This window comes from Coturnix japonica, chromosome 11 (genome assembly GCF_054131305.1).
Source record: "Coturnix japonica strain WE chromosome 11, WE-NBRP24, whole genome shotgun sequence".
Classification (NCBI taxonomy): domain Eukaryota; kingdom Metazoa; phylum Chordata; class Aves; order Galliformes; family Phasianidae; genus Coturnix; species Coturnix japonica.
Window position 1 is genome coordinate 10,019,376 of NC_140673.1, and position 14,297 is coordinate 10,033,672.

The window sequence follows — 14,297 nt, forward strand, 5'->3', positions numbered from 1 at the left end:
ACCTATATTAGGTAAGGAAATCAATCTTGTTACTCCCCAGCTCTGTCCAATTTCTGTCTAGAGCCTCACAATATGTTTTTTTCATATTTTTCTTCCTGGCCACAAGGTTTCAGTGGGGTAAAATGCTGTGAAGGCCAGGAATGTGAGCATGAGTGTGACTTCAAATGACAGCTGCAGCAGAATGCTTATTTGTGGACTCTTGGAAGATGGCAGTGTCAGTGAAAGAGTCTCAAAAAAGCCACTGTTTCTGCAGCTACACCTTACGACAAAGAAATCCTTCTAGTGAGGCCACAGCCCTCCCCACAGAACCCTGGCACTTCTGAAAAATCAAAGATGTAGCAGCCAAGCTGGCCCTCTGATGAACTGCAGAGCTCTGGAAGAAGTCGTCAGCTGCAGAGCTCACGGACGGGTATGTGCAGTCAACTCCACGGAACGATGTGAAACCCAAGCAGCAGTAGTTCACCCTCCAGCCACAGATTTGGTCAGATAAAGGAGGACTGCACATTGTCTTTTCATAGGAACACTCTTGCCATTTCAGAACTTGAGCAGATCTACAGTTTTTACATCCTGAGACTTTAGTGGAATCTCTACAAGTTAGAGCTGACCCTCAGAAAAAATGGCTGGATCTCTTCCCCACTACTTCCTTTCAGACAGTTACATCTTTCTAGAGAAGGCCAATAAAACAATGTATTCTGATGAATAGCTAGTATCATAGTGGAAAATGAAAAATCATCATGTTTTTATGCCCTTTTTCTTTAAGGTGTTTTTGCTTTTGATGAAAATATATGTAATATTTCCAGAAGCAATAAGTTCAATTGCTGTGCAAGAAAGCAGTAGTAGGTACAAAGCTGCAGAACAAAATTAAAATATGAAGTTTTTCAAATATTGAGGTAACAGGACCAACTCCTCTACACTAAGGGGCAAGACGAAAGCAGAAATTCCTACCTCTGCAAGTTGGTGTTTGTGACCAATGTCCATTTGAACAAGTGATGTAATTTACACCTGTAATCTGAAAATCGTTGTCACACTGATACTGTACCCGAGCACCGGGCAGATACCTCTGTTGTTGAGTGCTGGTAATATAACCATTGTGAATTTCAGGTGGGGCTTCACAGCTGACATCTGAAAAGAGAGGCACATTTAAGAATACTCAGGCAGTAATGCGATGACCTTAGAATATTGTGTTCAGAGGCAACATTATTCACAGTGAGGACTGGCAGTTTGCATAAGGCAGTTTGTTTTTCACAGGTAGGAAAGGAAGTCTTTACTCTGCAGTACTTCACCAGACAGTATTCTGGTGACTGAAAAGCAGAAAGGAGTTGTAGAGATTAGCTGAACATGGGGGCTGGTGCTGTACAGCATTGTGCGCCAAAGGACCACAGAGTGTTTGATTTACTATTTGAAGGTAATGTTCATAATGAAAGTCACATTCCATAAATACGTTATCTTACCTGCTATCCCTTTGCAGTTAGCACCCTTCCCTCCATAACCTTCTTTTTGATCTAAGAAATGAGTTAAGTTGCATCTACTAGCTTCAGCCCAGAAGGGGAAAAGATTTCTTTGCTGGTCAGTTCTGCTTGATGGTTCTCAGGAACCAGACAAAAGGTATTGCAGCATCCCATTCAAATTGATCCAACGACTGACTCTATTGTTTTGACTCGCTTGCATGCATGGGTGGGTATTATTTTAATGAATGTCTTAAGAGACTAAAAGTACTGTGTGCTGTTTAGAAGCAGAACACACACCTTCACAGAATGGCGGTGTCGACCAATTTCCTTTTCTGCAAATAATTTCTGGGAGGCCAACAGCCTCAAATCCTTCCTCACACTGGTAGCGAACTGTTTCGCCGGGCTCGTACACTTTCTTGTTTCTGCCTTCAATTGCAGAATTGGGAACATTTGGAATACTTCCGCATGACGTTTCTGAAAAGAAAGATATGCAAACTTGATGCTTGTGGTAACATGATACGCACAGAATGAGATTATTATTCAGACTAAATAGATGCTTTTCCTAACCTGCACAGTCAATAAATACCAGATTTTGTATAAAAGAGAGCACACAGAATCTTCCTTGTTAGATCCCTACATAGACATACGCTTTAGTCACTGTAAAGATTTAGATCATCTTTCTATCAACACCAGAAAAGTTTGGTAAAGACTTCTGTCCTTTACTATGCTGAAGACTCTGTAGAAGACAAGTCCTTGGGTGATAAGGATGTACCCATGACTCATCTGGTAGAGACAAACACTGAACAAAGATGCCAGAATTACCACAGGAATACTTAAAGTACGAAATTTTGTTACTAGTCAACTCCAGTTTGATAGCATTTCAAATTCACTGCTGAGCACGTTTTAGGAAAAGTATTGTTTGATGCTACCTGAACATGTAGGAGATGAGCTCCAGTTTCCCATGGAACAGCTTATCTCTGATGATCCATGTAACTCAAATCCGGAATGACAAGTGAACTTCAGTACAGCACCAGCAAGATAGACTGTTCTCCCTTCTTTTTCCATTTTTAAGTTTTGATTTACCAGCCTGGGATCATCAGCGTACTCTACAGGTTGTGGTGGCGAACAGGGTTTTTCTTTAAAACACAGAGATAAACAGTAAGAGATAAACAGTGAGTTCCATAGACACATGCAGTCTAAAACAAAAAAGAAATTCCAAACAAAAAATGAAGTGCCTTGAAAGACAGATAAATAAATACATATGATTCACAAAGCAAACTCCTTTCCTTTCTCCTTCCTACAAGGGTTTTTATGTCTTTTGATTTGAACCAAGTTAGAGCCATATCCCACTTCGCACAAAGAAGATACAGTTGAAAATTAATAAAAAGAACAGGTTAACAATCACAGGCAGAGAAGCAGAAGAAACTGTCACATTTTGGGAAGTATTCATTTCTAATTACCGGTAAATGAGATTTATTAATTGATGCATCGAGTTGAAAGCATACATTTCTACCCAACTCTACAAGACAAAGGATCTGATTACAATCAAACTTCCTGTTCAGCTACTGGGACTGCAAATTTCATTGCAGTAATATTTATTTTATGAACAGCTCAAACATTTCTCTCATTCTTCTCTATGTGTGTCATTGACTAGCAGAAGTGGAAACCCACAAACAAGAAAAGAGAAAAAAAAACCCAAAGCACCAAAATCTTTCAGCTTAAAGATACAGGCTCACTTGGCACTTTGTGCACAAATCATTATCTTGGACCTCATTTGTCCTGTATTTCCATTTCCTATCCGCTTCTGAAGACACTTTGTCTCTTAATGAACTCCTGCTTGTAAGAGATTATTGGCATCGGCAATGTTTTACCTATTGGCCTACAGATTCCTCAGCATGTGAAGCACAAATACAGGCGAAGTGGAGAACAGATTGAGAGCTGCCCGGAGGAGAAGTACTGGAGGTGCTGGTAAATGAAAAATGTGGTAATGTGTGCTTGAAGTCCAGTAAGCCATCAAAAGAAGCATGGCCAACAGGGCGAGGGAGATGACTCTCCTGCTCTACTCTGTTATTGTGGGAGCCCACTGCATTCAGCTCTGAGGCCCCCAGCACAAAAAGGACATGAGCATGCTGGAGCAGGTCCAGAAAATATGGGGATGAGGATAATCAGAGGGCTGCAGCATCTCCTATGAAGACAGGCCAAGGGCTTGTTCAGCCTGGAGAAGAGAGGTTTCCAGGGAGTTCTCATTGTGGCCTTCCAATTCTTATTGAAGGCTACAGGAGAGTTGGGGAAGGGCTCTTTATGAGAGAATGGAGAGGTAAGAGTGGTAATGGCTTTGAACTAAAAGAGGGGAAATTTAGATCGGATACTAGGAAAAAATTTGTTATGACAGAGGTGATGAGCAATGACAGGTTGCTCAGAGAAGTGGCAGGTGTCCTATCCTTGGTAATGCTGAAGGCCAGGCTGGATGTGGCTTTGGGGATGCTGATTCAGTGGGTGGTGTCTCTGCCCACGGCAGGGGGTTAAAAATTGTTGACTTTTAAGATCCTTTCCAAGAAAAAACATTCCATGATTCCTTAGGACAGATGAACAAAGCTCCGTCATAGTATTTACTCTTGAATTACAAGAAGTCACAAGGAATAGAAGGAAAAAAACCAAACAAGAATTAAGACAGAAAACAAGAAAGTGCTAGCATTTCACCCAACATTCGCAGTTGATTCAACAGGACACTATTCAAAAGCCCCTACCCAACACTGACACTTCACACTGAATTCGCTGCTACATGAATAAACACACACCTCTTGAGGAACTGCCTGAAAATTTTACGCACCATCTCTGATATGTCTGCCTGAATAAAAAGGCCTGCTGCTTAGTTATATTCCATTGCTTATCTGCACAATTACCTGTTTGTGACAGTCCTAAGAAAAACAACAGCATCCTTTTGCTAATGATGACTGCAAGTACACAACACAGAAGTTCATAATAAAATAAATACAAATGCTACTGACCAACGCAGTACGGTGGTGACTGCCATTTCTCATTTATACACATTATTTCGTTTGCACCGATGAGATGGAAGCCCTCCAGACATGAAAAAGCTATTTTACTCCCATTCTTGTAGTTTCTTCCAATTGGTATCTTGTTAGCATTGGGCAGCTGAGGTGGAGGTGGGCATGTATTCTCACCTAAAGATATACATTCAGTTCGTAACAGAGCACCAGATGAAGCGTAACAGTTCATCAAAGATTGCAACAGTAACCAACATTTAAGAAAACACTTGTCAGGGGACAACTCTTCAGTCTCTATCTCAAGCTTTAATTAATACCACGATCATATTGTTCTGCCTGAAAAAACACTAGAGCTGCTCTCAGATGCTTATAAGGCTTTCAGTCTGTTTTCACAGAATGTATGCTCAGAAAAATTATACACCATCAGTGTCTTTTTCTAACTCAAAATTGCCTTCCTAACATAAACTGGTAGCCTCTCTTTTCCATTACACAGCTGCAGTCACTTGTCTGCTTTCCCTAACTTTCTGTATGGTGAGCTACTTAAAAACTGTTCCACCTTCTGGGGTTTTCTGGGTTAAGTGTGACTCGTTGGGAGGTTGTGTCTGATTTGTTGGGCTTGGGTTTTTTTGGCTGTTTGATGGTATTGTCGATATTGTCTTCCCAGGCTTACCTAACAGCAACGTGAATTTTGCCACTCAAGGAATGAGAGGTGGCTCCTGCTATAGGAGATGAAAAGGAGGAGAAAGAGATAGATCTAGGCAGGAGGAGACCCCAAAAGCTCAGTTTGTCTCTTATGATTCCAGAACATTTGGATGGTAGGGACTTGTTTTGAAAGGGAACACTGTGTTGAATGGTAACCATCTGATATATTTCTCCCATTTCAACACATAAGTTTCCACACATCTGGTTTACTGAAATCAGGCAAATAAATCATAATTTTTTTTACTCTTTTACAGGCAATATCCTGCTCTGTCTATAATTTAAAGGTAGTCCTGCAGGCATCTGACACATTTGACATGTATTAGATAAGGGCAGCCTCCTCTAGGTCTGTGCTTTGAGTTGACCAATTCAGCTTTTTTCTTGTTGTTTCACTGGGAAATAATGGGGGGAGAGGCGGGGGAAGAAGGAAAAAGAAAACTCAGCAATAGAAGATCTTTGAACTTTGCTCACATTAAAAGTGACAGTGACAATGGTTCCAGTGTCAAAGTAGATACTATTAAGTCTGCTTCACTAAGTAGAGTCTCTAAATTTAATTTGCTGTTCAAATAATTTCCTAATGAAATGACTATGCAATTATGTATATATATATGCACACACATACAAGAACGTAAACATTTCTGTTACAAATCAGTGGCACAGAGGTGCTAAAAATCTTCAATAATGAGCATTTACCATACATACAAAAAAGAAGAAATTGTATGTAAATCTAAAATCATACCTGTGCACTGAATCTCTGGAGACCATTTTCCGGACACACAAGTTGCCTGTTTAAAATGGCTGTCTGCTGGTCTACATTTATACGTTAAAAGCAGCCCAGTCTCCTTTGCTTTCCTGGGAATACTACTGCGTTCAACCACAATATCCTCTGGAGGTACACACTGATGGTCTGAAGAAAATCAACACAAACAGCTAAAGAATAGATTTGATTCAGATAATATGTATGTACGCATTCATTAACAAGGAAGTCATCATTTTCCTAATACTTACCCGTGTCTTTTTTGCTGCTATACCTAAAGCTTTCTGAGGGGTCCTAATTGCTGGGGAATGCATGAGAATGAGTACAAAACTACTATTGTAGCGTCACTGTATGTAAAGGACACGCAGTGCAGCCACATTTGATTTTAACCACTGTGTAACTGTCCACTCCCTTCCCAAAACCTACTCAGAGTGTTTACAAACTTTTAGCTCCACAGACTTTCCAGGATGAAGGATACATTATGTTAACATTTAAAAGAGGAGGAAATGGAAAATCATTTAGTTGAGATGTCAAAAATTATAGTACCCAAAGCTACATATTGATTCCCAAAGTCCTTGAAACAATGACTATAACAGCGTTTAACTCATAACTGAAATATTACAGAAATACAGGAGAAGATTACCATTGCAAAGAGGTGAAGGCTTCCATTCCCCATTAAGACATTTTGTTTTCATTCTGCTAGCATTCCTAGAGCCTCGCCTACATCCATAGGTTACTTCATCTCCATGAGAAAACTGGTCTTGATCTTGCTGGTGAAGAACAACATTCAAGATAGAAGAAGGCGACCTACACGGCATTTTGTCTTCTGTTGAAAAGAACAGAAATATTTCACAAAGTATTGATGTTGCATGGGAATATCCAAAAGAACCTAGATAAAATAATTCCATTTGTATTTGGTGAGTAAAACCTACTCCAGTAAATTAAATGTCCAAAGTAACCTCCTACACAGCTGGGTTACGCCTTTAATTTAGTCAGTTGACTAAAATTCTTTCCTTCACTGAGATAACTCCATGGCATACTTCATGAGTCAATTCAGCTAAGGTTAATTTCTCAAACAGTTTTACCAAGGTACATGAATCTTAAACCATAAGAAAATCTTCAGTTAATCCAACTCATCTGGATCCCTTATTCTGGTCAATCAAAAATTTCATTCGGTCACACACTTACACGTTTGTAATGTACACTTTCAGTTAGCATTACTACAAGAACCGACTAATATCCTTAGAACTGATTAGACAACTGCAATGTTGTCTCTGCTGTGTGATAACTACAGTTCCTATTGTGGGCCGCTATTGTTGCTGTGCTAGGCACAGCAAAGATCAGTGGCTTGCAAAGATGAGTGCAGCATATGAGTAGTCCTTCTGAGGGAGGAAAAGGGGATGTCATTAGAACAGACACATACAAATGCCTTTTGCTGGGGGGAAGGGAAAACCCAGGACAAATGCAGAAATTGGACTTGAAAAGTTCCGCACTCAAGCTTGGACCACACACTTCTGCTCAGTCTGAGCACAAAACATGTTCTCTGCGGATCAAGCATTGAAAAGACTTGAGCAGTCATACAGTTTTAAAACATCAGAGTTGTTCTTGGAAGATTTGTCAGAATCCAGAAGCCAGAGATTAACAGATCTCCCAAGGGAACTGCAAGACTTCTGAGACCTCTGTCAATACTGAAGAAGTTTGCTAATGGATTCTGGCTTCCTTTCTAAGAAAAGATATCCATGTGATGGCATGTCCCTCCCTGCCTGTTTCCAGACCTCCACCACAGTTAGTTAGATGCAGAATCCCCTAAACAGTTCAATACAATAGGTACTTGTGAAAGTGATTATGTTCTCAGAAGCTGTGAAAAACACGGGCAGCTGTATCAGAGGAATTCCTTAATAAAGAAGTTTCACAGCTACACAAGGTTTTTCTTGTTTTCACTATAGAAGCTTTTTTTTTTTTTTTTTTTCTAGAGAACAGATGACTATATCTAATTCACTTCACATTTGATTATCTTTGTATTGCATCACCATAGTTTTATATATGTAGTAGTAGGTAGATTACCAATGCAAGAAGGAGGAGATGACCACTGCCCATCCAAACATTCTATTTCCTTTGATCCAACCAATTTAAATTGGGTGTCACATTCATATTCCATTCTCTTCCCATTCTGATACCGTTCCAGAAAGCCACCAGTAACATTTCCATTGGTGATTTCAGGTGGAGGTCCACAGTCTCTGGGATTCACTGAAATCAAGAGATCAAACATATACGCTGCAGTTGCTATTATTAGCACACTTACATAGTAAGTGCAACAACAACAACAGAGAATTTATTGCTTAAAGTTAAGAAAGAAATACAGGAAAGCTTAAATAGGTCATTATTTTCTGCCTGTGACTGTTTAGATACATGCTGGAGTGGAGCTCACAGAGATAAGTTACCCTGTCTCAGTTTTCTCTCTTTCTTCTGTGCATCATCAGTTTCCAGCTATAGTAAAGTAAGCAATTCATTAAATCAATCCATTTTTAATGGATGAAAAGTGTTACATGGGCATTGACTCTGCTTGCCTGTGATACAGTATTCTTGCACAATAAAAAAATAGAGTATTCTGCAAGTAACAATGACATGCTCTTTGTCCATACAGAGATGTGTTACGTCTGAAGGAGTGAACTCCTGCCTCCTGTGTTTTGAGCTAAAGAGTTAACTATACAAAATACACCTGTTTTCAAATGCAAAAAGGTGAGTGAAAAGAAGGATGAGGGCACTAAAGGCAACAACAAATAACTGAGTAAGCAGGAAAGAAGAGAGATGAGAAATGTGAGATGCCTTTGTCATTTTGATCTTTCTCACAGAAGGCACAGTCTGAAAATATTATTTTCAGATTCCAATGGGTTGTGCTCTGTCAGGAAGAGATGACTGTACTCAAATAATTTCTGACTGACATATCGCACCCTATTTATGCCCTTTTGGATAAGCAGTATTTTATGTGCAAACCGTTTATTGAAGATCTCCAGTACGCATAAGTGAAGCTAACAGAATAAAGGCAACAAGAAAAACATGTGGCCTAGTTGCCAGACAGGTGTTCTGGGTGCTAGAATGACTTATAGGTGCCCACAAAAGTCTTCAGAACTGAAGTATTTGTATATACATCCTACCATAATAAAGTCAACAGAGGAATTACCTTTACATGTTGGAGGTGACGGAAACCATCCAAAGTAATAGCACTGAGCAGAGGCAGGGCCCACTCTTATGTAATCACCTACACAGCTGAATTCCACAACATCTCCATTGTAGTATTTGCTCTTTGGAGGATAAACATATCCACGGGACAGTACTGGCAGTTCACATTCAATTGCTGCAAAGTTTGAATATTTCAGTGTATATTGTGAAACCTACAAAAAATATATAGCTGCTACTAATGGAAAAGGGGGAAACAAGAAACTAAACATAGAGAAACAAAGATCTGACAAAACAAGCATGGGGACTGACAAGAAACTTTCTTCCCAGTTACATTAGTTGACTGGATATCAGGAAAGTACAGACACTGCTTTTGGGAGGATCAGTCTAGACTTTGCAGCTGATAAGACCATGAGCAAGGGGGACCCTGGATAGGGAGCGGTGTGGAAAACAGCACAGCTACGCCAGTCCACAGAGGGATGCGCAGAGGGAAGTAGGAGCAAAGAAAACAAAAAGTAGGATAAACAGAAAAAAATCATAAATGCACCAGTCAAGTGTACAACTGCGCAGGTCACTATGCTCGTCTAGCTGAGCCCTGAATGTGATCACCACAGTCAGCCCTGTCATCTTTTATCTTATTACATCCCTTCTTGACTACCTTGTTGCATACTGTCACTTTCTACTCCATGTGTTTGCATGCAGCAAGGTCTGGGTGCTAGCTACTGGTGAGACCTGTATGCGTGTGAGTGAAAAAGTGGTGCCAGCTCAAGTTAGACCAAGGGAGCAGGCACTCCTGGCTTCAGGTGCTGGCTATCACAGCCAGAAGGGGGTCTTTAAATTCCAGCTGCTGTGGCATCCCAGAAATCAGCTACTGGAGGAACACTGGTGTGAGGGAGGTCAGCAAAGTCCTCGGGGAGTCCATGAATGCACACGTGCTTGAGAACCCAGAGTGCTGCATTTGTGCCTTTGCTGGTAAACTTCTGTCTCTATCAGCTGAAGAAGAAGAAAGAGGACATAGCTGATCTGCATTTACATTTTAGATAAGTCCTGTCTGTAAGCACTGTTGAAGGCAGCCCCGTGTCTGTGGCAATCTGCATGGCTGTATCAGAGCCCTGTGTCTGTGAGCCTTTGTGGTTTGTGCTCAGCTTTGTTAGTAGTTGAACCAAAAAAGAAGAAAGTGACAGCTGCAGCCCCTGGGTCTGGGCAGAGGTCCTGGCTCCCTGGGTTGCTGGGCCACACTCTGGCAGCCAGGCAAGAGAGGTGCAGGGCCTGAAAGGCAGGAGGAGGAGGCCACACACTTATCATCACTTGACACTGATTAGAACAAAAGCACAGGAAGGTATAAAGCTTTACAGCATGTGTACAGTTACAATGGTTAGTGAGTACAAATGTATTTACCAACACAGCGGGGTGCTGGCTTCCATTCACCATTTACATCACACATGGCAGTACCAGTTGGCATGTTATCCTCAGTGTGATAATCCTCAGGACACACATATTCAAGCATATCTCCAGGCAGGTATATATTTCCCTTTGCATTGTCAATCAGAATGTGAGCACGTGGCGTTTTACAGGATTCTGTAGAATGAAACAAAGTTAATGAATTGGGCGATCCAGAAATTTGCCCTTTGGAGCCACCACTCTGTACTGCAGGGGTGTGCTGATTCTCCTGAATGACTGGGGATAGTTAAAACATTAAAAACCTTGCATTGTCAGCACATGAATTTAGAATATCATACTTATCATACTCACATAATATCTACTGCATTCATCTCCCTTTCTTTCTACCATTGCTTCTTATTTTAATGATGCAGTATCAAACAGCTTCACTTATTTTGCCCACAGGCTTTCTTGAGGGCACCAGAAAATAAATAAATAAATAAAATTCTGGTTAAACATAGTCTGAGACTAAAGTATGAGACAAAGTATTAGCTAAAGTTGGTCAACATGGCAAACATCATCCTAACGCTGGAAGATCAAGTACCTTCTACTTTGTATCCTATACTCCTGTTAGGAGAGGATAGGACTTAGAAGAGAAAGTTAACAAGAATATGGAAGTGTTCTCATGAGAAAGCACTCCAGTCTTTTTCAAAAATGTAGTTTCTAGACTCAGGGTAAAAAGCCCGGCCTAATCTTTTTTATGCATGATGATAAAATCTTTCCAAATAACAAAATGTGTTTCTCACTAGTCTGCTCACTTTTCAATGAAGTTCTTGGCATGATACCTTGGCTGACAGGCATATCTTCATACATTGTCCCTGGCATGAGTGAAAGGTGCTCATATTCTTATCAACAAGATGGAAAAACTGGGATTAAGTTTGTGTGTATGCACCTTGTATCAGCTAAAATCACCAGAGAAGTCAATGACAATGTACTTCATACCACTGAGGGTCCAAAAGGATGGCTCACCTAGAAGACAGGAGATACCTTTTCCCCCTTACTCACTTCCATTTTGCTTTATCTTTTTATTTCTTGGAGCCTCAGAAAAGTCCCTCTCTGAAGGCTCTGTCCTCTTTTTGACTTTCGTTCCATTCAGTAAGAAAACTATACCAGTATAGATGAAGAAATTCAGAGTACGTAGCAAATTGCATTTTTACCAGTGTCAGCAGCAGGGAACTCTGAAGCCTGTGTGCTACTCACGGATACACTTTGGAGGTGGAGACCAGCCATCCTTTAGACATTGTATCTGTCCCATTTCTTGTCTTTCTGGAGTTACAAAGTCATTGTAACACGTATAGTTGACTCGATCCCCTATATCAAATGTTGTTTTTTCTTCCATGAAATAGCCATTTGTCAGATCAACCTGCTGGCATGTTTCTGAAAGAGAAAGACAGAATTCCTTTCCATTGTTAAATGACAGATGTAATATCTAGAACAAGGAGGACACATAAAAACAGCAGTAGGATTCTGAACATTTTCAAGAGCACAATTATTTATGCCTCTGCATTAAGGTCCCTTCCTGGGATCCAACTGAAGCGTGAAAAGTCAAAATTCAGTGTTACCAGCTGGTTCAAGGCAGGGCAGGGATTTCATTTGCAGCTGTTCTCTAAGATTCCAAGACCGTACGGACGCATTTGGTTTTCAGCAGAAACAAAATTCATGATAGGCATGTACTGTGCACGCATCAGGAGGACTTTGTGCCCCTATTGCAAGCGAGACACTCCAGAAATCATCATGTGCAACATGTTTTCTAAAATAAATGCTCTGATGGTCTGAAAGATGGAAATTAGTTTATTTCTTTCATATGCACAAAATTATTATCTAAAGAATTTGTAATTGCAGTAATTCTAGCAATTTCAGACTCGGTGCTAGTCAGGATCAAAAGCTGGAAACAGTGCTAGGAGAGGTAACTTTCCTGTTCCTCCCTCCTTCCATTACGATGCCAACTGGAAAGCAAGCAAGAGAAAGAGATTAGGCTAGAGACTGAAAGGAGACAAGAAATTACAGCTAGGCTATACACAGGCACCTAGACTTAGAGATGCACTAAGTAGCGGTGAGGGAATTAACATGGGTGATGTAATCATAGATTTATTGGTTTCAGTTAGAAAAAAAAAGAAGCACAATCACCTTTACGGATACATCTTGGAGTAGGTGACCAGCCATTCTTTGTGCACCTAATTTCACCACCTTCATTTTCAGTACGATAGTTAGTATTGCAGAAATATTTAGTTCTTTCACCTTCTTTGTAAGAGCTTCTCCAATTATTTTGGATAAAACCATTTTCCATACGCCTGACCTTGCATATTTCTAAAGAAGAAAAGTTCATTTAACCACATTAATAAAAACAGCCAAAACTGTAGTAAATAATTCTAACTCTTGTGTTAGACACAAGTAAACACTTACCAAAAAAGCCTCCTCCTACCCTTGTGTCTATACTCAAAAGACATCAGTGTTCAAGCCTGAATCAAAGTATGCTTCCTTTCACTGCCCCATAATCATTGTATCACAAAAACAGGAATTTCATAAAGCACTAAGAACTGGCCTAGTAAACTAAAGACCTTACTGTAGTTAATAAGCAAGGCTGGCTAACTCTAGTGTCATGTACAACTCCAGGATGCTCTGCTGAGTCTCTCAAATTTTGATGTGTGTGCTGAGAAACATTAGGTATTGGATATCAGGAAATTTTACTATCTCTGTACAAGTGTGTCAGCCTCTCAAACCAGCTCTAGAGAATTTACCAGAAGCTAAGCATGCTGTCCTTACAGCATCCCATATCCCAAGAGCCTAGACACATGGAAGGAATGTTGTGGCTGTTTTATTGGAGAAACTGGTTGTTTCCACAGGGCACAGCTCTGCTCATTCCCTGTGTTGATCTCCTGTCCACCGATGGCAACAAGAGAAAAACTAATCTTTGGTTGATTCAGGTTTTGTAGATAGGTAGGGACTGTGCTGTGACTGAAGGTCTGGGTTACGAGAAAAGTCCTCGACTCACTGGTTTAAATTTGTTTCCCATAGTTGAATGATTAATTTAGTGCATTTGGATCACTTATTGCAGACATTCTTACCCTCAGCTTATTTCAAAAGTGTTCCATGTTCCCCCACATGTTACCCCAAGGAACAGGGCAGTAGATTCCAGATAATAACCTCTGAACAATGCACCCAAGCCACTGAAGGAAGAATATATTTGTGTTGAAAATAATTTAAGTGTATGTGCCGCTGTGTGTACAAAAGAACGCAGATGCACGTGTGTGACCTGGACACTAGAGAGGAAAAAAATGTCCTAATTCTTACTCTTCTTTATTTTTTTCTTGATCTCAGGGATAGCTGCAGGCGTAAAGAATGCCCCAAATCCAAACGTTTTATTTCAGACTAATTCACTACATAATGTCACTTTGACAGGTGACTGTTTAAGCCAAAAAGATGGGATAACAGTCTGAGTGCAGTTCCAGGGGTCAGCTAAAGCAGCTGTAATTTAATAAGTTACTAAGCTGTACAGTGCAACTTCTCCTGCACAGACCCTTAATAACCAAAACAGAATTAAGCATATTTTACAAGTGTACTTACTGAGGCATTGTGGTACTGGCTTCCAGCCCTCTTGAGAACAGACAGTATAAACCCAGGATTGTTCAGTTGGGGTTATGTAGCCGTCATCACAGCGGTAGTAAATACTCTGCCCAGTCCTCATTGGAAAGTAATATCGATGCCAAGTTTCACTCAAAATGATATGTTCGACAGCTGGATAGTCACACGGTTTCTCTTTAAAAAAAA

The 14,297-nt window shown here is 40.4% G+C and overlaps 1 protein-coding gene across 1 annotated transcript in view; it reads right to left on the reverse strand.

Moving 5' to 3' along the window:
- The window catches only part of CFH (complement factor H), a 30,190-nt gene that overhangs the window by 2,862 nt on the left and 13,031 nt on the right, over positions 1–14,297 (reverse strand). The window contains exons 8-19 of the mRNA XM_015869474.3: positions 14,094–14,285; positions 12,657–12,836; positions 11,730–11,906; positions 10,488–10,667; positions 9,094–9,267; positions 7,977–8,159; positions 6,556–6,738; positions 5,895–6,062; positions 4,457–4,633; positions 2,378–2,584; positions 1,746–1,922; positions 946–1,122 (exon numbers count right to left, since the gene is read on the reverse strand). Coding sequence (XP_015724960.2) covers positions 946–1,122; positions 1,746–1,922; positions 2,378–2,584; positions 4,457–4,633; positions 5,895–6,062; positions 6,556–6,738; positions 7,977–8,159; positions 9,094–9,267; positions 10,488–10,667; positions 11,730–11,906; positions 12,657–12,836; positions 14,094–14,285 — 2,175 coding nt within the window. The remainder of the gene's footprint in view (positions 1–945; positions 1,123–1,745; positions 1,923–2,377; positions 2,585–4,456; positions 4,634–5,894; positions 6,063–6,555; positions 6,739–7,976; positions 8,160–9,093; positions 9,268–10,487; positions 10,668–11,729; positions 11,907–12,656; positions 12,837–14,093; positions 14,286–14,297) is intronic.